The sequence below is a fragment of the Scardinius erythrophthalmus genome (assembly GCF_964197995.2).
Source record: "Scardinius erythrophthalmus genome assembly, chromosome: 23".
Lineage (NCBI taxonomy): Eukaryota > Metazoa > Chordata > Actinopteri > Cypriniformes > Leuciscidae > Scardinius > Scardinius erythrophthalmus.
Genome location: NC_138243.1, coordinates 6,657,474 through 6,683,200, shown reverse-complemented (window position 1 = coordinate 6,683,200; position 25,727 = coordinate 6,657,474). Strand labels below are relative to the sequence as shown.

General features: G+C 39.0%; 1 protein-coding gene across 1 annotated transcript in view; it reads left to right on the top strand.

Moving 5' to 3' along the window:
* The window catches only part of cntfr (ciliary neurotrophic factor receptor), a 188,935-nt gene that overhangs the window by 54,872 nt on the left and 108,336 nt on the right, over nt 1–25,727 (top strand). Inside the window, exon 2 of the mRNA XM_081354183.1 lies at nt 8,607–8,688. Coding sequence (XP_081210309.1) covers nt 8,607–8,688 — 82 coding nt within the window. The remainder of the gene's footprint in view (nt 1–8,606; nt 8,689–25,727) is intronic.

Genomic DNA, 25,727 nt, shown 5'->3' with positions numbered 1-25,727 from the left:
GTGGCCATGGGTGATGTGGTAAGCATAAATACTATCCAATCAGAACAATGATGTGCGATGAAAAGGTGGAGCATTAAAATGCATTCTGCTTTTTCGTTTGACTGATAATGAACTGTGATCCATGGATCTTCCGAAAGTATTTGGAGATTGAAAGTGCTCCATTTGTCTCTGATTCTGAGGGGAGAAAGAGAGAAACAGAGTGTCCTTATACCATTAGCCCGGACTCTGCATGACAGATGTCCTCTTTAGACCAGTAAACCAATAGAAAAAGGATAATTACATCACAAGTCACAGATCACTGAGTCACTGTCAAGAGACCTTCTACTGCTCCTGCTAAGCTAAGAGTTTCTAAAGACCAAGACATTTTGGGCCCACAAACATTAGCAGGGGGAATATCTGCAGACCTTTATCATTCCCAAAAATGAGATCAAAGTTTATGACTTCACTTGATGATATCAAAATTATTTTTATAGTCAGTCCACTCAGTGGCCACCTAGGTACTTTCTAGTTATTTAGGTCCTACTGCTCTAAAGAGTGAGATCTCCAAAGTCCATGTTTTAGTAATATATGTCCAAATCTCCTATACAATGTCCCTTTTTGCGTCTCAGATTTCCTAATTCACTCCTTAAATTATCTTTGAAGTAAGCCTTAACAGTTGCTCTTTTGTTAATTTGTTAGGTAAATGATGTAAACCACACTATCCTTATCCATAACCTCAGAACCTTATAGAGGGTAAAAGCATCCTGTGTGCATTCCGTTGTAGGGTGTCTGCTTATTTAGTCTCTCTGTAATGTCCTCACTTCAATAACTCATTTAGAATATGAACTGCATATTTAGTGCAGAGAGGGATTGTGGGTAAATACCAACAGCATGCTGTTTGCAGTGGGGCTTTCTGCTTGCATTTGCACAAGGGCTGGTACATGTCATGCAGATGAGTAATGGCAGAGCAGAATGGTGTAAAATCGCACTAAATAATCTGTATCACAGCCTATAAACCAATTCTGTTGATGGCCTGCGTTTTCACATTGGATAATATAGTCATAAAGCACTTCTTTAAAGACACTGACTGATGAATATTCATTGCATAGGTCCATCTGCACTATTTTATCATAAAATTGTTAAAGGTGCCATATGCGTGATAAACTCTTCGTGCTGCATGCTTTAAAATGCAGCTGTGCCTAATTTGGCATGAGGGACACAATGGGTTCCTAATTAGATTGCAAAAAGAGAGTGCTAAAAAATCTAGTTTAAAACAAATCTGCCAAGTTTTTGGAAATGTGCTCTTTGTATTCATGTTGGTTTCGTATGATTTTGAAAAACGTGTACAGTATATCTTTTTTTTTTTTTTTAAACGGTTTTTAAATATATTGTTCAAGATATTTGTTTCTTACAAATATAATTTATAAATTTCATTACACTTTTGGGGAGTCACACCACATGACATTTTATAACCTGTCAAATTGACAGGTTATTGACCTTCACACAGAGTTATGAGAAACAAACAAACAAACAAGCAAAACACTTTTTATTCTAGCTTCATTTATTCTTTTTTTTTTTCAACACTTGAATATTGGGTAAGTTTCATAAAAAAAGCAACGTTCTGAGCAAAAAGCATTTTCTCACAAATGGCGGGGAAAGAGTTGATAGTAATAAGCAGTGAGTATTTAAGCTATGAGAAATGTGTTAGTATTAGAGGTGGGCATAGATTATTTTTTTAATCTAGATTAATCTAGATTAATTTTGAAATTAATCTAGATTAATCTAGATTAAAATGGCTAATTTGAATTCTGCCGAAGGCATTCAGAATATGTGTGCTACCCAAATAATGACTATAAAAGAACGGGTTTCTCAAGCCAGGTGGCGCATTAGACCAGGGGCTCATCTCCTGTTTCCAAAATGCATCACAAACTGCGTGAGAAAGCTGTTCTATAGTCATAGACTGTAAAAGGTTACTACTGTACTTTTACCGTCCGTAGGCAACATAGGCCTATGTTATTATCAACTACTATAGGCTATCAATTAGGGATGGGCGATATGGCCTAAAATCTATATTGTGATATACATTGCAGCCTCTTGCGATAACGATATACAGTATATTATAATAAAACCATTACAGAACAGGTTACACAGACCCTGCTAAACAACTGCTAAATGTATTTTTTTTAAAGGGTATATGTAGTTTTGAGAACATATATTGTGCAAAACTGTAAGTATACAACATAATTTTGCAGATAAATAAAATTTAAGTACACTAGCTGCAGAGATCTTAAGTAGGTCTGATGTTTATTATAGCTTTGAGCTTATGAAACCCCAAATTTAAAGTTATAATATTGTCTAACTGATGTCTTTTCAGTTAAAAAGAAACACAACAACGATTCTTAAAATCGGGCGTAGACAGAGATTATGTGTTAACGTTACGCTAAGATATACTGGAATGAGAATAATACGCGCGCTGGTATTCAGTGATATCATGTTTCGTTTTGAATTTGAGGTGGTAGAACGGATTAGTCGTGTGTTAACTTACCGAACCGTTACCCCACACACTCGGATAGTTTGCTGCTGTTTGTCGGACGGCTTAAAGGTCCCATGACATGCTACTTTTTGTAGGCTTTAATATAGGCCTTAGTGGTCCCTAGTACTGTATCTGAAATCTCTTTTCAAAAATTCAGCCTCGGTGCAGAATTATAGCCACTACAAGCCAGTCCCAGAATGAGCTTCCTTCAGACAGGCCGTTTCGGTGTCTGTAGCTTTAATTGCTAATGAGGAGGAGAAAGGCGGCGCAAGGTGGAGGGTGGGTGTGGCCTTGACCATCTTGCGCAACGGTACCATGGCGCGCATGTTTACGTTGGATATAGCAATGGCACGAAGACACGCAGTCGACTCGTTCAAGCATTTCAGTTTGACCCAGAATCTGATCCGGATGGAGAAGCAACAACTCAGCTGCTCCAGCAGGACGTTTCCGAATGGTTAGTTTAAAATATTATGTCTGGAATCTGGATACGGTACTTTATTCGGATGGTTTACAGTTATTATCATGTAGCTAACGCTAACCTGCTGTTGCCTTTTCATGAGAGATCTGTAACATCTGTAATTTATCTTATTACAATTACATCAAGCTCTGCGATCTTGAAATGCGGATATCGCGCGTGCCGTATAACCAACAGGAAAACGGTTATCCAAATAACAAAGAAGTGTACAACACTCGCGTTACAGTGTGTGTATTCACACACATAAACTGCATAGCTGCATAGCTAATGTGACAGCCACATTCTACGTGTAACAGTCTAGGCAACCATAAACAGTAAAGCAACACACTTATATATCATTAGTTGACTTAAGTTACTTGTCCGAGGTGTGTAGCTGAGCCAAAGAGAGTGATCCAGACTTTAGTTTCAGACGTTCAGCAAGCCCAGCTCTGTATTGACCCTTCAGTGTTCATTTGTACATCCAATTATTGAGCAATTGTTATGCTTCGCTCGCTCAAATGCCATGATATCTCTCGTGGACAAACTAAAATCGCGGTCGCGCGTTCCTACTTCCTAGCTCATTTTCTCATGGGCGGAAATATTCTCTGGGCGGGCAAAGCAGAGACAGGGGAGGTAACATTCCTCCTTATGACGTCACAAGGAGGAGATTCAAGATCAGCGCGATTGAGCGTCCATTTTCTCAAAGGCAGAGAAAGATAACAAAAGCTCGATTTACACCGATTGAAATTTCTAGAAACTTGGGGACCATATACAGGCTAGGGGAACTCATATTAATGTTAAAAAACCTCAGAAAGTGAAAATTTCATGTCATGGGACCTTTAAATCCAAACCAAGTCCAAATAATGGATGTTGCAGCTTTCACTTTCAGCCGTGTTTACTTAAGATGACGACGAATATGCGTTGCAGCCGGGTTTACCGCGGGTAGATTGCGTCATCATAGCTTGTGTAGTATAGAGCCATCTCCCAACCCAATTTGGGGAATAGATTAACGGCGATATTTTTTTTATCGCGCGATATAACGGCCCACCACTAGTTAGTATATAATTAGTTTTTCTCTCTAAGAGATTAATGATTTTGTCATGATTATGAGACTTCTTTTCAAGAATTTGAAAATATGACTTTTTTCATTTTCATAGAAAGACAGTTGCAGCAAGCTGAAATTGTTTACTTTATGGATTTTTTTAATATAATATAGTAAATACAATAAAAAATTATGACATGTATTTCTAATGTACTTTTTAAATAAACTTGCACTTTTTCCAACTGGTCTATGTGCAGTCCTGATAGCTTCATGTACATTTTCTCTTACATCACCTTAACAAACTTCCCCATTTGCATTTTAAGTGAGAACAGGTGCCAGCCCTGTAGCGCTAAAGCACTGATCCAGTATTGATTATTGGTCTTTTTTTAATATATATAACACCAGCACAGCTGCTCGAAGATCACAGCTCCACAGGCTTTGACAGGATTGACATTGTATTTGGCATGCAATTCGGGTTGATGTGACGGGTTGAAATGTCAGGGCTATTGGCTGTATGTGTGCATAGCCGTGTGCCATGTGCGCTGTAGCATGGGTGCTAATCTGAGAGATCTGTGATATGACTGGATTGATGGAGGGAATTAGTGTCAGGGGGGTCTTGGATGCAAGACTTTAATTACAGGATATGACCTCAGAGTTTGTGTGTGTGTCAGTGGGAAGACTAGAGCCTTTGTGGAAAATTGATTGAGATTTTATCTTTGGATGTTCAGAGACATTTAGGGCTGAGCAATATATTGAATATTCATGATATTTTTGTGATAATTTTGCTGGACATATAAAATTCGGCATCATCATGATTATCACAACGATTTAAATGCAAGCTTTTTATTTGGTCATTAAGATTCTTAAAGGCTGTTTCATTAGACTAGTTTCACAATCCTTCTGGTCTTGTGACTATGATTATGACTGAATATGACTATGAACCAAGTTGCTTTAATGGAGTATCAGATTTGAAATGATTTGAAGTAGTAAAAGGGGCATTAAGGTTGGTAAAATTTTCATGAATCATTGTGTAATATAAATTGATGCACATCTAAAAATGTTTGCTTTTTCTGTCTTGTGTTTCAATAGCAGTGAAAGCCAAATATGCATTATGCAAAATATACATTTTTATTTTTTTTTTTTTGTGAGGTTATATACAGTATATATATATATATATATATATATACAGTATATATATATATATATATATATATATATATATATATATATATATATATTTTTTTTTTATGTATTATATTTAAACATTATTACAGCACATACCTGGTTCTGAAACTGATTTGCCAGTAGAAAACTTAATTTTGATAAAAAAATAAAAAAATAAATAACTGCATACATGTAATGGTGGGCTATTTAAGATAAATGCTTTATGTATCATCTTTGCAACTTTAGGGAGACTTCTAGAAAGCATTGATATGCTACTGAAGATCTCAGAGTTCACTGCCATTGGCACTGCTATTTGTATTCAACATGTAGACTAATCTCCATATCCTTTAGGCCACATCGATTCATATTGGAGGATGCTTTGGCAAGTGGAGATTTTTCTGAAGGGAAAGTAAAAAAAAAAAAAAACAGATAATAAAAAAATATTTGTGATTTTCATTCATCTGTCAGCGAAAGGTTTGGTGGGATTTTCCTGGCTGGTTCTATTTTGTGATACTTCATACCTTCTTTGCAAGTATTCAGTTCAGGCTTCCAATTTAAATGCAAATTTTACAGGACATCACAAGGATCCTGAGAGGGGTGCAAAAAATCATTCAGCACCAGCGATAAATTATATATTTTAATTAACCAGTGAGAGAAATGCCTCTATTCAGCAGCAATGGCCATAAATAAGATATGAATAAATAAATAAGACAGGAGATAAAGGCGAGCAAAATGGGTCTCATTGAGCAACATTATTATAAAATCTGCAGAGCCATGGGATGTCATTAAGAGAAGGATCCTGAGCTGTCAGATATCAAATGTATTGTTCACAAGTTTGATGGGCTAAATGCTACTTATGGCCGCCAGAAAAGGAGGAATTCTGAAGAATTGACAGAGAGATACAATTTTAATTTCACTCCTGTCAGTTCTTTTTTTTTTTCCTCGAGTGCTGGAATAAATATGAAGTGTCAGTCAACAGACTAAAGTATTTCTTTGCTTTACTCAAGAATCTCAACGGAATAGAGGAAAGCTTTGGTTTTTAAGCAGTGGTAATTGAAAAACCGAAAAGTACACTTTCAAAATACTGAAAGTCGTTTTTGACATACTTTTAATTTGGGCATACTTACTAAGTTGAATGTGAAAGGGTCATCAGCTGTATTCTGTAATGATATTACTCTATAAGTAGTGCTGGGCAGCAATATTTGAGTAATATCTGGACATATTCTTTAATTCAAAGAGTTTATTGTCATTCGAATGTAAATGATGACCTCATACAATGTTTATGATGAATTTTTGATGAACGACACACAGAGACAAACAAACGCAAAGACGTTATTCAGCGAGGACGTACAATATTGACTTTAGTCTAAGACATTGATCAAACAAAGAAAATAGTTTGCTATTTTATCTTCACACTTGTGTGTATGTGAACCTTGTGTTTAGTGAGTGACGAATGCTGGGTAAATACAGCATGTTGATAAAAGACACGCTAAGTATGCAGACCCATGAATCAGAACATAATAAGTAGCTGACAAAAAGCAAAATATCCACAATATTAAACACCCCCATCAATAAAAGCAAACATTATAGGCACATCACTCCCACGTACATCTTCGACACCAGCCAAGACGAGCACGTTCTTGCCAGCAAAAACAATCAAGAACTTTTGCTACTAGTGAGCTAGGTTCTCCCCAATTAGCAAGACGGTGTTGTGATTACAATGTTAAATATATAAATAAAGTGTGTATGCATTTCCTTTAGCAAGTTAACCATCCTGATAATGGGGTGTGTTATAATTTCCTGTTTAACTTTAATGAATAACTACCGTTGGGATCATGGGAGACAATTAAAGTGTACAAAAAACCTTCTGCTTGTATTCCATCCATGGCTTTATGTGTGCATTCATTCAGTTTTTTTATAGTTCTTTTTTTTATTCTTGGTTATGAATATTCCCTGTCTCACTCTGATGAATGCCTCTCTTTGTGCTTGTTTTAGCTGTGGGCTCTTTTTAATGTTTTAAATGCTGGTGTGCTTAAGGAGACAAATTGATACCCTGACCCTACAATGTGTAGTCTTTGGTCTGGATTTCAAATGTTTCACTGTGAAGTCTTCCCATAGGAAAGAAAATCACAAAAGGGGTCCTTGTTAATATCTCAATTATTTCTCCTGGACAAAAATGAGATTACATTGAGATCAAGTTTTGTTTAAGTCTCCTGCTTCTCAGATTTTCCCAGTAATCTCACATATGTCGTCTCTACAGTTTCAGAATTGATCTTAGCAATGCCTCAAACTGATTTTCTAAGATATGAAAGTCTTTCATCAAATACAAATTGGTAATTATTAATTATTTTTGCAATTCCATTTGGTTCCGCTTGTAGTGCATACATTACACACTGTAACTTTAAATGAATCTGGAACTCCATTAAAGTGATTTCAGCAAACTTCCACTATTTTTCTTACTTCAACCACATGCCCTCCAAAGACATACTAGCAGCCAATGTCGTTCAAAAACCCATGAACATTTAAAATGATTGATAGGCTTAGAGTTTTTCTGATTAAAGTTAAAGAAGTGTTCTGTTTTGCTGTTCACAGGATCTAGGGCTATCACAGAAACAGTTATGATTGATCAGGAGACCTGTTTCAGTGATATATGTTAGGTAGTAGGAAAATCTTATGTGAGCGAATGTGTTTTTTGTGCCACTGTTGACACTAAATGGAATTGAAGGCTGTTTGTTTAAATGACCCAGCTAAGTCAGCCAGAACAATAGTGGCTCAACCAATGGTCTGATTTTGAAACAAGACTACCCTGTCAGGTCTTGGAGTGACTAGAAATGTGTGTGTCAGATAAGGGAGACATTCAGAAAGTGTACATTTAGAGGAAATCCAATAACAGATTTGGGAAACACTGTCATGGAATCTGAATTATGAAATAGCAATAATGATCAAACAACATTTCCCCTGGTTTAAAAAAAAAAGAGTTTGTGTATGGAGAGAGTGAGAAAAGATAGAGAGAGAGAAAAAGATAAATAGAAGGCCAGATGAAGAGAGACTAAGGAGGTCTTTATGATGGTCAATCCTGGATCCAAACAGTCTGGCATTGTCTTTCCTTCTTCCTATTTCTCATCTAGGTCTGTCTATCCCACAGCCAGTTGGCCAGAGAGAATATCAGTCCCAGAGGGCATTGATTCCACTGATGAGACGCTATAAAGTAGGGAAGAGAGAGAGAGAGAGACAGACAGAGATAGATAGAGAGAAGTGGGGCGGGGAATCAGCAGGCAGATACATTGGAAGAAAGAAAACAAGTGAGAGAGTGAGAGAGAAGGGGGAGGGAAAGAGGAAACTGTCCTCCTCATGCTGTCTTGGCATCGGTGCCACCCAGTTTCTCTCGGGCAGGCCAGAAGCCTCACGATATACCTCTGTGTGTGTCTCTGCAGATGGCCAACATTGTGACGTCCTTCTGCTGTGTGGTGCTTGCAGCCGTGGTGGTGGTTTATGCCCAAAGGCGCAGCCAGCAAGGTAAGTCCACATTTTGGATACTTCCTCCATCTGTTGTGGGTCTCTGGTGTCCGTGTTTGGTCAGGAACAAGACAATTTCTTAACAAAATCAGCTACACCTTTTGTAGATTAGGGATCAGTTTGTTCTTTTCTGGTTTGTGTCTTGACTTTCTTTTTACTTGTCACTTTCTTTGCGTCCCTCCTTCAGTCTGTCTGTTGGAGTGGAACAGAGAAGTCACATTGTGAGCAGAGGGTCAGTATCACCTGACTGTGGGGAGGGGTGTGTGTATGTGTGTGTGTGAATGCTGTTTAACGCATGGCCTGGCTGCTCGGAGATACAGAAGCTAGCCTGTTACTGTGTCAAAAACTAGAGCTCCAGAACAAAGCAATCCTCGGATTGTGTGTGAATGTGTCTAAGTTTGGACCAGACATGTTATCTTGCTGACTGTGATGGGTTCTCTCATGCTTGGGTGAATAAGCAACTATGTTGTTTCTGCATTTCAATTCGTGTCATTTTGCAAGACCTTGGGGTGGAAGTGCTACCGAGGCATTCTTGTTTTGTTGGAAGCTACTATAAAGCTATTGTCATTTTTTTCAGTTATTACTCAAGCCGGAATAATATGCCGTTTCCTAACCAGGTGCAACTCAAGTTTCCATCAACAAGTAATTTGTCTGTCCGCAGAGAAGGCCAAAATGCTTCGCAACACCACACAAGCTCAGCCAATCAGAACATATTTCATGGACCTTGCACACTAGAGAAAACTAAGGGTTTGATGGAAAGGAATGCGTATAATACATTTAAGGGGTTTGGAAAAAGTGACACTGTTTGAAACGAAGAAGGAAGAGCTAATTGGATTAACTGCCTACACCAGAGTGCGTTGCAGCAAAAGTGTTTCTCAACTTTTGGTCACATGAAATAGAATCATTTTGCAAGACTCTTTGAGTTCGCTATCAGTCAGTCACATTCAACGTCACGTCAGACGTGATCTGATGAATTGGGATCTCGCCTGAGAGCCAAATCACCTTCGAGTGTAAACTGAACGAGCCAATGCACATTGACGTGCAAGATTTGCATCTCACACTTCGACCCTCATGCTGAATCAGATTCCGAGTTGACAGCCATGCTTTCCTGGGCTGCTGTGCGCTCGTTCTCGATCTGAGCTTTCATTGCTGGTGTCTGGTGCCGCAGCATGACGTGTAAATATCCTTGCCCCGTGCCTTTCTTGCTGGATGTGCATGAAGAACTTTGGCAGTATGGAAGCATATTGGGGCCAATATGGAACGCCAAAGATGCCAACATCTGTTTAAAAAGTTTTTTCCTCTTTCGCTACCCTTGATGGTGGGGTGGTCAGGGGGTTCGTGGTGATTCCCCAGATGGAGTGTGCAGTTGCAGTGCCGCAGAGTGCTGCCACCTGGTGAAGTCATCCGCAAACCCATCCAGCACCTGTGAGAGAACAGTAGCTCTGGCTGCTGGGGTTTACAGTGCTGCTGGACAGACCGCCTCTGCTCTGCATGCGATGGCCACCCTGCAACTCTACGAGGCCAGAGCACTTATAATGTACGAGGGTAGTTCTGAGCCGGGGTTGATGCAGGAACTGCCCACAGTGACTGACCATGATGAAAGTCACAGTGCAGGTCCTCGGCCAGACGATGTCCACCTTGGTGGTCCAGAAGCACCCCCTGGCTAAAACATGCAGAAGTGCGTGATGTGTTCAAAATGCACTCTCAATGCCCATCTCATAAGGTTGCCTTTTTGGCTATACTGTTGATAACTGTGCCCAGCAGTTCTCCGCAGTTCAGAAGCAGGCTGAGGCAATCAAGAGCTTGCCACGTGCTACCAGATCAGTCGGGCTGCTCGTCGCACAAGGGCGTCGGCCCTCTGCAGCAAAAAAACAAACAAAAAACTACTGCTCTACTGTGATGTCGAGCCCTCGGCAGGAAGACAATGCCACCCATCTCAGCCACCATAATATCCTCCAAGCGGTCGGTGAAACACCACCCCGGAGATGGACGGAGCTGATCTTCCCCAGAGGAAGGCCGGATGGAGAATCTTTTGAGTTAATTTTTTGTTCGGCACGGTACCCAAAGTCTTCTACCTCTGGTCCCAAGATGGTGTGGATGGCAGTGTGCAACACTATGTATTGCCACTCTCATCCCCCTCTCCTATCACCAGCGGGCAGCAGTGTGTGGTTCGAGGACGCTATGCCTTCTCACGCACTTCCTGCCCAACTGTGGAACAAAACTTTCATGTCTTGATTCTCCCTTGACAAAGACCGTTCATGCACTTTGCGTATGAGGGTCTGGTATACAGATTTGGCACCTCAGCCAGCTGGGGCTTCAGGTCAACTGGGAAAAGAGAAAACTCTCCCCCGTGCACAGTATCTCTTTTCTTGGTATGGAGCTGGACTCAGTCAGCCTGACAGCACACCTCACAGAGGAACGTGTTTGCTCTGTGTTGAACTCCTTGAATTCACTCAAGAGCAGGACAGCGGCCCCACTGCAACTCTTTCAGAGGCTCATTGGGCATATGACATCCGCAACCGCAGTAACGACGCTCGAATTGCTTCATATCAGGCCGCTGCAGCACTTGCTTCACAGCCGAGTCCTGAGATGTGCGTGGCACACAGCCTGTGGTCGGACCCTATTTTTCTACAGGCAGGAGTTCCCCTAGAACAAGTGTTCAGGCATGGTGTTGTCTACATGGATGCCTCCACCACTTGCTGGGGTGCCACTTACAATGGGCATGCAGTTTCGGGGGTTTGGACGGGACCCCAACTGCATTGGCACATCAACTGCCTCGAGTTGCTAGCAGTACGGCTTGCGCTGGGCCGCTTCAAATCGCCGCTACTAGGTAAGCATGTAATGGTCCGAACGGACAGCGCGTGTTGCTTCCTTCTGGGCGCTGTCGCACAGCACCTCGCTGACAGATATATGTAGAGCTGCGGGCTAGGCAGAGATGTATAAAGTACTAGAGACCCAGACTTGAGTAAAAGTACAAGTGCTCTATCAAAAAAGTGACTTGAGTAGAAGTTGAAGTGCTCTTTAAGCAAAATACTTAAGTAGAAGTACTAAAGTATTCAAAATTTTTTGTACTTAAGTATTGCAAGTAGTTTATTTAAAAATTTACTACTCAAGTACTGAAAGTAAAAGTACAAGTATTGTGTTATGAAGTTATTAAAGAAAAGAGTCAAAAGTTTGAACATCATATTGTTTATATTATTTCAAATGTTTAGGACACACAATTAATTTGGCTGAAGCAGCAGTACAAAGACATGAATGTTCAAGAACACCTTAACACACTGAGAAAAACAGATCAAATATGTCCCTTCCCCCTCTAAAGCATCCCTCTCTTCTCTTCCCTGCTTGTGCCTTTTTTCTATACAGCTTATTGTGTATTTATCAGCATGTAACAGCGATCTCTGGAAGCTTTGTTTATGTCAGGGAGTTCCTGGAATGGCTCTTCTTCATGTGTTCCATATATGGTCTAATGTGCATAGGGCGCCCTCTGGCTGCCAGTATGGACTGAAAACACAGTAGGCTACATCAGAGTATCCAGCGCTCATAATGATTACATCGGCCCATTTTGGTTATAATAATTTAAATAAATATTATTCCTCTCTATAGAAATCTAACGTAAACCTATGAAATCTATCAATCTATCAAAATCTGCACATTTTTGAGCTAAAAGCCCTGAGGGACGTTGTTTGGCCAAGCGCTTTCATGACGACCGCACATGAGTTTTTTTTTTTTTTTTCTGAATGGGTGCGGCTGACGCTCATAATTCATATTAAAGGATTCGACTATTTTTTCCTGATATATATAACTGACATAAATTAAGACATAACTGTCCCTATAGGTTTCTCAGAATAAAATAGTGCTCAAATACTGAAACTTGAGTCTTATATCATTTTAATGATGTATAGTTTGTCAAGGTAATAACATTACATATAATAGTAGCCTAACTTTAAACTATTTAAACAAGGAACGATTCAGTGCATCGGCGTCCTCATGACAGCTAACAGTTACGCACTTCAATCTTTATGAATTGTCTTTCATTCCGAAAAATGAAAACATGGACTAGTAGGGCCAGGAGTGGTCTCCTTCCTCACCCTCACCGCCACGATCACTCGAAGTTCTGGTTCTTCCATCTCGAAACAAATGAACAAAGCTCAAGTGTTCTCAGTGGAGGCAGGCAGCAGAGCGAAAGGCAGAACGGGAGCACGCGCGGTCTTGATCGTTTGATTCGCTGGGCTAGCTTCATCAAACCTGGTGACAGAGCCATCTACCGCTCTGGCAGTGATAATGTGGGTTTGGAATGATTCGTAACATTTTTATAATTGTAACGAGTAACGATGCAGCACATAAAAAAAGTATCGGAGTAAAAGTATTACACTCGCCGAAAATATGTACTGAAGTAAAAGTGGAAGTAGGAGAAAAAAATAATACTCTAGAAAAGTACAGATACAGCCTTTTAGTACTTAAGTACAGTAGTGAAGTAGTTCTACTTCGTTACTATACATCTCTGGGGCTAGGCAACACCCAACACTTTTGCCAGATTTTACAGTCGTTGTCTAGAGCCAGTGTTCTACCGTGTACTCGCCCCAAGTGGCCAGTGAACGCTGGGGACCCGCTCGTCCTATGGACCAGATATGTGCGCTTATCTTGCTCCTCAGTAAAGTTCCCCAGCTGGCGAACCCTGTTGAGTTCCTTCACAACCCTTGGCAGTCAGACATGACGGAGCATCCGACGTCAGGCAACACTCGTAAGGAGCAACACTCGTAAGTACGCCCAATGGTTGACCCCTGTGCTAGGCGCCATATGTTGTGATCCCTACGGTGAACCTATATTTATGTTCTTCCATGGTACGGCTCCCCTGTTGGCAAGCCTGTGGCTTTCCCTTGGCAGAGTCCGCTCTACCGTTACTGCCGGTGTTGAGTCCCCCCCCCCCCTCCCGCCCTAATGGCCAGTCCATATGTGTAATTTTCACATGATACCTCCCTACGGGCAGGATGTGGGTTCTATAGCATCCCTTTCCGCCTGGAAAAGGCACGCTTTCCCAGTGTTATCCAATAATCTTACCGTATGGGTCATGCGGAACAGCAGTGATCGGCCTTCTCGGTGCAAAGCCCTGTCCCATCTTCCACCCCAGTTGGTGCAGGGGGATCAGGTGGCTTATGCGGAGCGCTGGAAGGAGCAGAAATAGTATTAATTCCCAATTCGTCAGATCACGTCTGATGTAACGCTGAACGTGACTGACTGATAGGGATCATCTCGGTTATGTTTGTACAATTCACGCAGTTACGATTACTGTACCACCGCTAAGCGGCCGGGTCAGGTTTGAGCACCCCTGATGTAGAATCTCAGCATCAAAATGTTCCTCATTTGTACTATATAATGTACTTCAAGTCACTTATAATAAAAGTGGTTGCTAAATGACTACTTACTAAAAAAGGAATCCTGACCCTATGCCAGTCAGAACTGCAGATGTAGCTTCAGTTGAGAAGATGGTTTGAGAGTGATAAGGCATCTTCTTGGATGTCTAATTCTGTTGTCATCACGCCACACCCCTGGGCGGCCCACGTTTTGTTGAAGCGAGTCTCTCACTAAAGCTGATTACATCGCTATAATGCCTAGTCATTGGCATGTGTTTCTTTGGCAGGCTTGTAGCACTGATACGATGATGTCATAGTAGGATGACATCACCACGTCATCCATCAGCAGTGCTGCTTATCTGTTGCCACACTTGTTCTGATTGGTCAGCTGATCATGTTTAATCTAGACAGCAGTCATCACAAACACAAACCAAGTAATGCCATCTAAGCCTTTTGCGTACACATACACACACGCACACACACTCAAAAGTGAATGCCAGTACACAAAGAGACTTGAGTACAGATGGACAAAAAAATAAAAAATAAAAAAATACACAGATGCAGAATTGAGAACAGTTTCATTACAATACACAAATATAGAGAAATGTGTGTTAATGTGATAATTAACTTTCTATTCACACGGTCACACAAGATTTGTGTTTAATGCATCATTAGTGTAGGTATAATTATTGTTGATATCTTTCAAAATGAACCATGACAAATGCAAAGAGTTTGTGACTTAATTAAAATGTTTCTTATTGACTAATTATAACTAAACTGGATTTGACATCTTGTAAAGTCTTTATCAGAATTCTGCAATTCATTTAATATTCATAGATTTAATATCATGCCACTTTTTCTCAGCAGTTTTTCTGTCTGCAATCTCTGTGTTCGGGCAAAGCTTTATACTGCCCCATATGTCTGTTCTTGTGACAAACTGTCAAAGCACCCTAATTCAGTTGCAGGTGGATCTCTTCTCATGACAGTGCAAATGTGAGTAATTGCATTAGAGTTTTGTAAACCTTCCAAGTTTGGTTAGTAAGCAGGGTCTGTTGCAAACCATAAGTCTTGAAGTTGAAGACCAAACAATGTTCCTAACAAAGATTTCAGGTCCATATAATCCTGTCAATCACAAGAATAAAGGTGTAAACCTTGATTTTGTGGGGAAAGGAAGTTCTGCATCTACATCTTTTGTTAGTCCATGAACAACATTCCAGGCTAACAAACATAGTTGTAACCCCATTTCCAAACAATAACTACCTAACCTAAAAGCAGATTGAAATGATTGGGTAACTAAGGCATGTACAAGGATAGCAGTGCTGTTTGTTGTCAAAGAAGGACAAAGACGGTCTATGTTTCACAAATGAAAATATGCAGTGTGATTAATATTATTAATGTGAGTTTCAAAGGATAGGGTGTTATCAATGACAACACCCATACTTTTAACCTGCATGGATGGCAAAACTATGGACTGGTCAATAGTGAGAGAGAAGCTATCAGATTTCGCCAGAGTAGATTGTGTACCTACCAGGATAATTTCAGTTTTACCACTATTGAGTTTAAGGAAATTTTATGACAACCAGATTTTAATTTCAGCTAAGCAGCTGCACAGAGAAAGTGGAGGAAAAGCAGAAGTAGGCATGGAAACAGGGGTAAAGGAAATGAATACGGTACGTCCTAAAAATGTGTCCAAGGGGCAGTAAATAAATAATAAATAAAAGATGGCCGAAGACTGAGCCTTGGGGAACACCAGTGTTAACTTGTGATGGCTTAGATCTGAAGTTGTACAAACTCAGTGCGACCAGAAATATACAATCTAAACCAAGACAGACAGGTTCCCATTACTCCAAGGGAGGCCAGTCTGTCTAGGAGGATGATTGTATCAAAGGCCACACTCAGATCGAGCAAAATATGTAAAGTCAGCTGACCAGAAGCCACTGCCATAAGAAGATTGTTAGTAACTTTGACAAGTGAGGTTTCTGTGCTATGAAGTGGACAAGTGAATTAACAAATGTTTTTAATCATTTTTGTTTTCGTTTTAGTTAACTTTTAGTCAACCAAAGTAAACTTTTGACTTTCTGCACTCGTCTTGTACATCATGCAGTCCAGAACAAAATTTAATTTATTTTGAAAATAGATTCATATTATAATGAGTTTGCACATGCTGTACTAACACTGGAAAGATCCGTGATGTATTATTTTTATTTTAAAGTGTTTTGTCATTAATTCTTCGATCATTCTGTTTACATGGAGGGGGCGGGGCTTATCATGAGTGAGCAATTCGCACCAGGAATCAGAGTGATTTAAGAAATTTAAGCGATAACTCACTCTTAACTCTCAAACAAATTAAACAGTGTTTTGGTTAACAATTTATAATAAAGGTACATGAATAATCATGTACTAATACCTGAATTAACTTAACCTGAATTAAGTTACACTTAACAGTAATAGGGTTTTATTTTATTTGGACATGTAAACTGATGAAACAACAACAAATGTGGTGTCAATACACATTTGCAGAGAACAGTGGTAAGATTTTATCTAAATGGTATGTTTAATGGAATGTGTTACTGGAAATAGTTTTAATTTGAAAATGAAAGATTTTGGAATGGTTATTTTAAGAAATTGGCTTGGCATGCACATGATAAAATGAAATTTTATTTTTTTTCTTAATCTGACACCTTTGATTTCCAATTCCTTGTAACTGGTTAATAACGGACTGTCTTCATTAAATACACATTTTAACAGAAATATAAATAAAGGGTAGAAGTGTAAGCAGTATGCTTTTGAGCTGAAATAATAGACCAAGTCTAGGGATGTGTTTAAGCTAGAACTAAGAATACTACCCAGCCCCATCCTTCCATCAGAAAAGACAGACAAAGCCTTGTTTTATGTCATCAGTCAGTGAGATTGAGTCAAGACAAGCCCATTTCTAACAATTTAATTATTCATGAGACCCTAAGTGAGAATGAGAGCAAATATATTTCTGAACATCCATTGTCCTGGTCAGTTCCAATCTGGCTCAGCGTGGAGAGGTTGTTGAATTCAATCAATCACTTGTTTGTCTCTAGTGGCCTAAAGGGCCTCATAATACACAAGTACCCTGTTTGATGATGGCATCTTGATCAAGTATAGCAATGTGGAATGAATAATGTTGGTGAATGATGTGTCTCATGTGCAGACTTGCTGGATTATAATGGCAAATGGACAGCTTTCAGATATTAGCATTTCGACATGCGTGATTTCAAAACCGGATTAAGACTTTGTCTTTAGTTGGTAAGCTGTGACTGGATCAGACATTTCTCTGCTGGCGTTCTTTGGTAATGGACAAATAATGTCGAAGCCGTCTACTAGCTATCTCCCCTAAATAGAAAAAAAGCAGCATCCCTTTGGAGTACAAGTGTGAATTTTATCAACAACTCCAAGTTTGGCTGTGTTAGAGGTGGTGAGAATATGTGCGTATTGCCTCCCTAGAGAATTTGCATGGATTTTGTGGCACAATTGCACATTAATGTTTACTTCAAGAGCGGTGACGTTAAAGCTAGAAAGCGTGAACTGTCTCTCATGCTCATACCTTGAATCAGCAGGGGGTGAAGAGAGAATGAAAGCGAATGCAGAGGTGATTTTCAAGGACGTCCTTGTTCGCAAAAAGAGCGTGTGAAAGAAGTCAGGTGCATGAACTTCTCACACTGTCAACACCCTTCAAAATACATATCTCTTTTACTACCATTTTCAATGTGCTCTAGCTCCGCTTCAAGGATTTATACTAAACACTGCTTACATTGGGTGTTAAATGATAAAGCCTTATTCAGGAAAACCAGCTTCAGCCTTACCATGTGCTTGCTGAACTGTTTACCTTCAAAGATGTGCAAAAATAAACGTCTCACTACAGTGTATAAATCATTCAAACTCTCCACTGTCAATAAAGAACCTTTTCCTGCATCAATCAATGCTCAAGATGTTCTCCTTGGAAATCCCAACACCGAAAGCATAAAATTGGCATGGCTACACACAGCGCTGAGAAAACAGCTGTTTTGTGTGAAGCTACAGATGTAGGCCGTGTACTTCCCTTCCGTAGTTGCACTGTTATCCTCTTTTAATTAAACTGTGGAAATGAGACAACAAAGGAGAATCTTATGAATCCTGTCAAGGACATGTGTGGGGCATATTTCACCCTAATATCACAAGAAATAAACAAGATGATGCTATGTTAAAAGAAACATGTAGAGTATGTATGAAGTATGTTTTTAATAATTGTATTTGTTTGTATGTTTGTTTGTTTGTTTGTTTGGTTTTTAGTTGTGAAATATTACAGACATTATTCTTTATATTCTGAATGAATCTCACAAAAACATGTTCCTTAAGGGGAGACTAGAAAACAACTAAAAGACATCAGCATGAAACTTCCCCAGTTGATTACTGACATTAAGACAAATATCTTTTGTATTACAAGTTTTTAGAATATTTATGTTTAAATATGCAAATTAGGTATTATCTCATTAAAAATGTGCTAATTTGCATATATTTCCAGAAGAGAAATATGAACATTGGATAAAGCCAGATTCAAAATTCTTGTTTCATTTTGTTGACATATTAGAGTCAAAGGTTTTGGATATCTCTTTTTATCACTCCATTAATCAGAAAAGACTGTCAACAGCCAAAAAAATCCAGTTTTGCCCCGTTTTTAGGTATAAAATGTTGTATAAATCAGAATCTGAACGATATATGAACAAACCCCTCCGTAAAAACCTTAAGAATATAGATAGGAATACATATGGAAAGTTTGGTTTATGTAAGTGCTGCTGAATTGGAGATTTCTGGCTCAAAAAAAAAAAAAAAAAAACATTTTAAAACGGCCTTTAAAGATTTGTATTGTAAAAAATCATACTTTTTTAGTGGAAACAACTATTTACAGACAAAATATCTTATCAAATCATTAGCAATCAGCAATAAAAACCACCTAAAACACATCAAAACTTATATAACATAGCATTTATGGCCTTCAACTGAACAGAACCCTAGTGAAAAACAGTCAAAAACACTCTCTGGAAATGTCAGAGCATGTCACGTGATGCATCTGAATGAATCACGTTGTCAGAAATTGACATCAGCCAATGAGATTTCGCTTTTAGAGTTAAATGCCCCATTGTACTTTCACGATTGGTTGCTGATAAAAAAGGAAATGACCATATTTGGATCTTACAGCATTGTACAGGAGAGAGAGAGCTTTCCAACGATATATGTGATGACAGTGTGCAGACAGCGATCGCGGAGCAGCGGGATGATTTAGAAAGGCAACTTTTGTTGAATTTAGGAGAAAGTTACAGACGCAAATAGACAAAGTGTAGTAAAATAAAGACCTAATGTGTATTTCAGACTTTTTTTCACCACAAGTCTGAAAGAAGACATGTTATTGAAGACAAATAGTCCAAAATCTCAAAATTGACCAGTGAAAAGAAAAAGATGTTTTTGCCTGCCGTGTCTCCCCTTAACAGGAAGGTTCACCAAAAATTGTCTACTGGTTGTTAACTCACCCTAATGTTGTTTCAAAACTGTTCAAAGACTTTTTTTCCCCCCTGTGGATAATGAAGATATTTAGAGAAATGTTGAGGTTTTTTGTTTGTTTGTTTGTTTGTTTGTTTGTTTGTTTGTTTGTTTGTTTTTTAGATAGTCCATACAATGGAAGTCAATGGACACCAAATCAGTTTAGTTACTTAGTTTTTTTCAGAATGTTCACTTTTGGATGAACTACCTCTTTAAAAGGCACCTATTATGACTCTTTTCACAAGATGTGAAATAAGTCTCTGATGTCCCCAGAGTGTGTATGTGAAGTTTTAGCTCAAAATACCCAACAGATATTTTTTTACAGCATGTTTAAATTGTCATTTTTGGGGCTCAGAAAAAAGCACTGTTTAGTGTGTATCCCTTTAAATGCAAATTAACTGCTGCTGCCAGCCCAGGGGGCGGAGCCTCACGAGCTCCCGCTACAGAGCCAGGACAATCTCATCTGATAATATCAGAACAGAAACTCTCAGTTGCGGTGTTCATTTCGACTCGGAGTCGGATAATAATGCACACAGAGCCAGAGAATATTTGCTGTATGGAGATAGAACAGGTATAGTTTAGTTTAATTATGGTTATAACTTATTTGTCATCTGCTTTTATCCACTATTAATACAAGCCTGCTGTAGCAGACCCTGTCCGAATGATGACCAAAATATACTGATGAGTTCAATGAAGTTTATTGTACATCACACAAAAGATGAGCGTTAGTTTTACACCAGAGAATCTCTGTAAGAGCTGAATAAACATAGTATAAGAAGTGCGCATTAAAGTATTATCCATAAACTCTCTCTCTCTCTCTCCCTTTCATTATCAACAACATACACAGCGAAGTACACAAAACACTCGTTACAAATAACAGTAAACAAATATAAACACACCTTTTGGGTGCTTAATAAACTGGTAAACCTTATATCCGTAAAACTACTCGATGAGCTGTGATAAAGAGCACGCTCTCACTTTCATTTCTGCTGTGGTCAGTAACGTTAGGACTGTCGCTCTGAAGACCGTAAGCTGGATCACGAACAGTACAGATCCATCCTCGAGTAACAACGAGAGTAAATGAAGACTGCTATGTTCATTCTTATATCCAACAACAAAACACCTCAATCGCTTAGGAGACATGCTTGTCTACAGCTGCTCAAGCGTCGAACAATGGCGGACTCTGTGTCCAGCTCACTCAGGGTGGGTCTATGCTCAAACTGCGGTGTCAATCAACAGTCGTGGGAGGGGCCTGTGCAATTCTACGTCACATTGCATAGAATCTTAGAACAGCTCATTCTGAGACAGTGCTTATGATTTATTGAGATTGTAAAAAAACCACTGGGTGGATTTTTATCATTCTAGGGTGGTTTTGTTCACACACTGCCAACACACATTCATGTTCAAACGCCATGTAAAAGTGAATTTTGCATAATAGGTGTCCTTTAAAGAAGACCTGATATGTCCTTTTTCAAAGCCTTGATTTTGTTTTTGAGGTCTACTAGAACATATTTTCATGCCTGAATGTTCAAAAAATATTTTTTACTAAATATTTTTCACATATTTGACAGTTGCAGCTCCTCACTTCTCAGTCTGTCAGTAACACACTGTTTAGTTCCTGTCTCTATTAAGCCCCTCCTTTCGAAAAGCGCAATTTGCTCTGATTGGTCGGCTGGATTGTGTTGTGATTGTGATTTTTTTGTATTTTTTTTTTTTTTTTGGATACATTTCAAATGATAAGCCAAATTTGAGGTCGATGGATGATAGGCGAACGTTTGGATTTCTTGAATTCTATGATTGTTTTACTCTGAAAGATTTGCTAGCTTAGAATTAGGCTGTTGGGTCAAAATTTTGCCTCCTGCCATTTTGGAATAACCTCTGTGTCCGGAGCATGTATAAAATGCCTTAAAATGCAGTTCTGGTTGGCTGCTCACTAGGTTTTGGAACAGGGCTTAAGTGTCCATCCCCTTGGTCATGAGCCAAATAGCATGGCCATTCTAGGATTTTGCGAGCTCGCTAATGGGGAATGTTTACTCGTGGGGGTCAGCATAGATCTTAATATGCATTCGGGCAGTAGGCTGGAAGTCTTAATGGACTCGCACAATGCATTGCAGCTTCAGCGTTCCACTGTGTGTAAATTCATCTAATTGGCAAGGCAGAGTTGAACTCGGGATCAGACTGCTGGATTTGTGTTTGTTCAAGCGTGGTGTTCTTGTTCAGTACAGTGAACACTGCTTAACAAGAGAGAGTCTTAGTATTATTTCACCTTAGTGAGATCAGGAGAGTTTCCAAGAGATGAGGAGGTTTATTCTTGCAGTTTTCTGTAAATTATCATGTGAAGATTTAAAATCCGTAAGTGTTTCCCCTAGTTATCCTGCATGTTATTGTGTGTGTGTGTGTGTGTGTGTGTGTGTGTGTGTGTGTGTGTGTGTGTGTGTGTGTGTGTGTGTGTGTGTGTGTGTGTGTGTGTGTGTGTGTGTGTGTGTGTGTGTGTGTAGAAAAAAAATTCAGCTTTATAACTTTATAACATGGTCTTCAAAGGATATAATTATTTTCATTCGCATTGTGGGTATAGACTTTAAACTTTATTTAAAATTTAGAGTTCCCTTGGCGAAAGCCATCTAACTGTTCGGCTGGCAAAATGATCAAAGCTCTAACTGATAAAAAAAGCTCTGAAATGTTAATGAACTACATAAAGTAAAGTACACTCAATGCTGGGCTAGCAGTGGTCATGTTTGATTCACACAGCTCTTAATGATTGTGCCTGGAGAATAAAGGGCTACAACTGTGCCTAGATATGACTTGTTTGATTAGACTATACAATGAACTGCTAAATCTTTCCAAGAGGAAAAATAATCTCCTAACTTGTGTATAGATGAAGAGTATTAACTCTATTTTCATGTTCATTATTCTCCTACCCCCTATAAACTCTTGGCAGCTTCCTTCGGTGAGTCTCTATGCAGCGCTGCACGTCTTGGCATTGGAATTTCTGCCCATTCCTCTTGGCAAAATTGCTTAGCTGCCATCATGTTGGATGAAGACAGTTTGTGAACAGCAGTTTTTGAGTCATTGCACACTTGCTCAATTGGACTGAAGTCTGGGCTTTTACTGGTTTGAAGCCACACCACTGTAGCTTTTGCCCAATGTTGTGGGTCATCACCCTGATGGAAGATGTATAATCTTTCAATCCAAGGAGCTCTTGCAGATAGCGACACATTTTCCTTAGAGGATTTTTCCCGTCTTTGCGGGTTTTCCAGCTCCTGCCACAGAGTAGCATCACAAAAACACAAAGCTCCCACCAGCATAAATCACTGTGGAGTTTTCCGAATGTGATGTGCTATCTTTGGTTTGTACCACTGAGGTCTCAAAGATCTTATTTTGGTCTCAAAGAACATGTAATCTTCCTCCAAATTGTTGAGACTCTCACATTCCTTTGGAATTCCTTTGCCTCACAGTTGACCAGCCTAGATGCAATATAAATAATATAAAATCAAATATACATTTGAAATAAATTAAATCAAATTGCATTTGTTTATAATAGCCTGCATATTGAAAAGTGCTGGTATCAATCTTGTAACAGCATGACTGAGATCTTGGCAATGAAAGTTTGCTCCAAAGTAAAAGTTCAAATAGTCGCCACACCATCCTGCTGAGATCAAATTCAATCTTTATTGAATGTCTGTGTAATTTTCCTATAGCAGCACATCAGAGCATCTCCCAAGGCTACTTCACGGACTGTCCAGACAGCTGTTTAAATCACACACGCTTCCACACATATGTTTTTGTTTGTGAATAGAAACCTAATATTGGATGAAAGTCTTGTGAAGGACATGAGCAATACATTTCTGGTGTGGATGGAAGGCTTTCCTCTGTTATTTCCCTTTTGTTGGTTGTCTGTGTGTGAGTGCACCTTTAGTGCCAAATGAATGCCTATGTAGGAGATGCAAATGGGGAAATAAAAATATGAGATCTGAATTGCAACAGTGAAAAAGTGTGTGAAGGTGCCCATGCAGCGTTTCCATTACAGTATTGGGACAATCACTTGCATACAAAATAATAATGTTGCGGCAGTCCCTCTCTCCTTAATTGTACGTACAAATAAAACTGTGTGTGTGTGTGTGTGGTCCTGGTAAACCTTACATTATGGGAGTAGAAAATGTACCCACAAAATTGGCAATATCCAAAATCTCTGATCCTTATGGGAACATTATTTTTTGGTCCCCAAAGTTTTCTGTGATGGGTTGGTTTGGGGTTAGTGGTATAGACAGAGTGTGTGTAAGTTTTCGGCAGAATAATAGCGAGATTTGGGGTTTGAACTCTTGAGAGCGTCACATGTTTCTATTCATGTTTTTGCAGTGTTGAGCAATGTAGCCAGTCACAAACATATCTGTTGATTTCTTGAACGCAATGGCCAATCAGACGTGTTTACATTAGAGTAGAGTTTTTGTCCAAGAGTTCTGCACTCTCGCAAATCCTCTCGTTAACTTAAGAGATTCTTTGTGCAGATTTTCAGTGATTATAGGGAGCGCTCTTTGCACTCTTTCCATCTATTCCATTCAGAATTTTAATAAAACTTTTGTTTTGCTGCATTAGGTAAGGTAGTGGTTATTTATTATTTGTATTGGTTGCCATTGGTATGCTTGATTTTCTGTTCAAATTATAGTGGTTTAATAACAAAGTTATGCTGGGATGTGTTGGTTGTTACTAGGCAACATATAACTTGAAACCATTTCATGGTTCACTCTAAGCCTATGGTCAAGGGATAGATTATAAAGTTTGCACAGTAAAAAAAAAAAAACAAATAATAATGTCTATGGAAAGTCCTCATAAAATGTGCTAGTTAGGCAGACTACCTGTTTGTCCAACCAATGGACCAATAGTGTTTTGTGTCCACATGTGCAGAAAAGAATTCACCTTTAAGTATAAATTGAATATTTTAGATTTAAATGTAAAATGTGTATTTTTTTGTGTGTGTGTGCCAAAAGCAGCACAAATGAATGTAGAATAGTAAAAGTAGCTATTGTTTCCCAAATATTCTTACAGCCCCTTATGTCCTGTGAATTTGAACTGATTGATGAAAAAGTCAGCAAAAAAGTTTGCATAAAAAAAAAAAAAATCGGAATAATTTGTAATAAATGATTATTCACAGTATTTTGAAGTGCCCACGGTAATAATACCGGGCATGTTCATTATCGTGATATATCATATTACCGTATCGGCACATGTATACAACTGATGAATATACTTATTGCTTACTCATAGTTGCCTTTGCACGTTACACTGTGAGAGGAGAAATATATTTTAAGACTAAAAATATTACACAATTCACCATAAGGTGCAAATCTGCCTAAACCTTTTGATCCCACATTGTTAAAGTGTATTACTGCTTTACTGCATGCACACGTGCCCAAACAAACCTAACAAAACATTATAAGCAGGTCCCCAGATGCCAAAAAGAAGAGTATTAAAACAGATTTCAGAAATTTAATTCCTAGTGTCCTGAATAATCCACCAGGTATTTTTCAACCCCTGGTTGTGCATTCATTTTCCATATGCGTTTTTGTAATTGCATGATTATCTTTCCTCTGCCCTGCTTGAATATGAGTGTTTTTCCTGCTGTTGTACTCAGAGCACCACTTTAAAATATGCAGATTAACTACCTGTCATATGTCAAGTGGTATTACAGAAATGAAATATATGCAGAAGAGGTCCATATTTACAGTGTTGTACTATAAATCTAAAGTTGCAATTCCAGTAGGTTTTGTGCATGAAATGAATGAGACGACACTGACTAGAACTTGAACCCGAGCCATACACAAATAGAAATACTGCAAAGCTCTGGGAGTTCTTGCACAAGGAATGCTGCAATTGATTTGCTGTGATATTCTCTGTACTCTATGTTAGCTATCAGAGTAAGAAAAACACCCTTGTGCTCTGTCTGTAACCTTTTCAGCCAAACTGGCAAAAGTGATTCAAGCCTGGAAATTGATTCAAAGGATGGTGGAATTGGATTTCCAAACTACAGCACCCTGAATGGATGGATACTGCTGCCTTAAACATGCTTGTTGGGCTAAAGAGATTTCTGAGACATTCAGGCAAGACCTCTAGCAGGTAAAGCCAGTTCAGCTCAACCATTTCAACAAT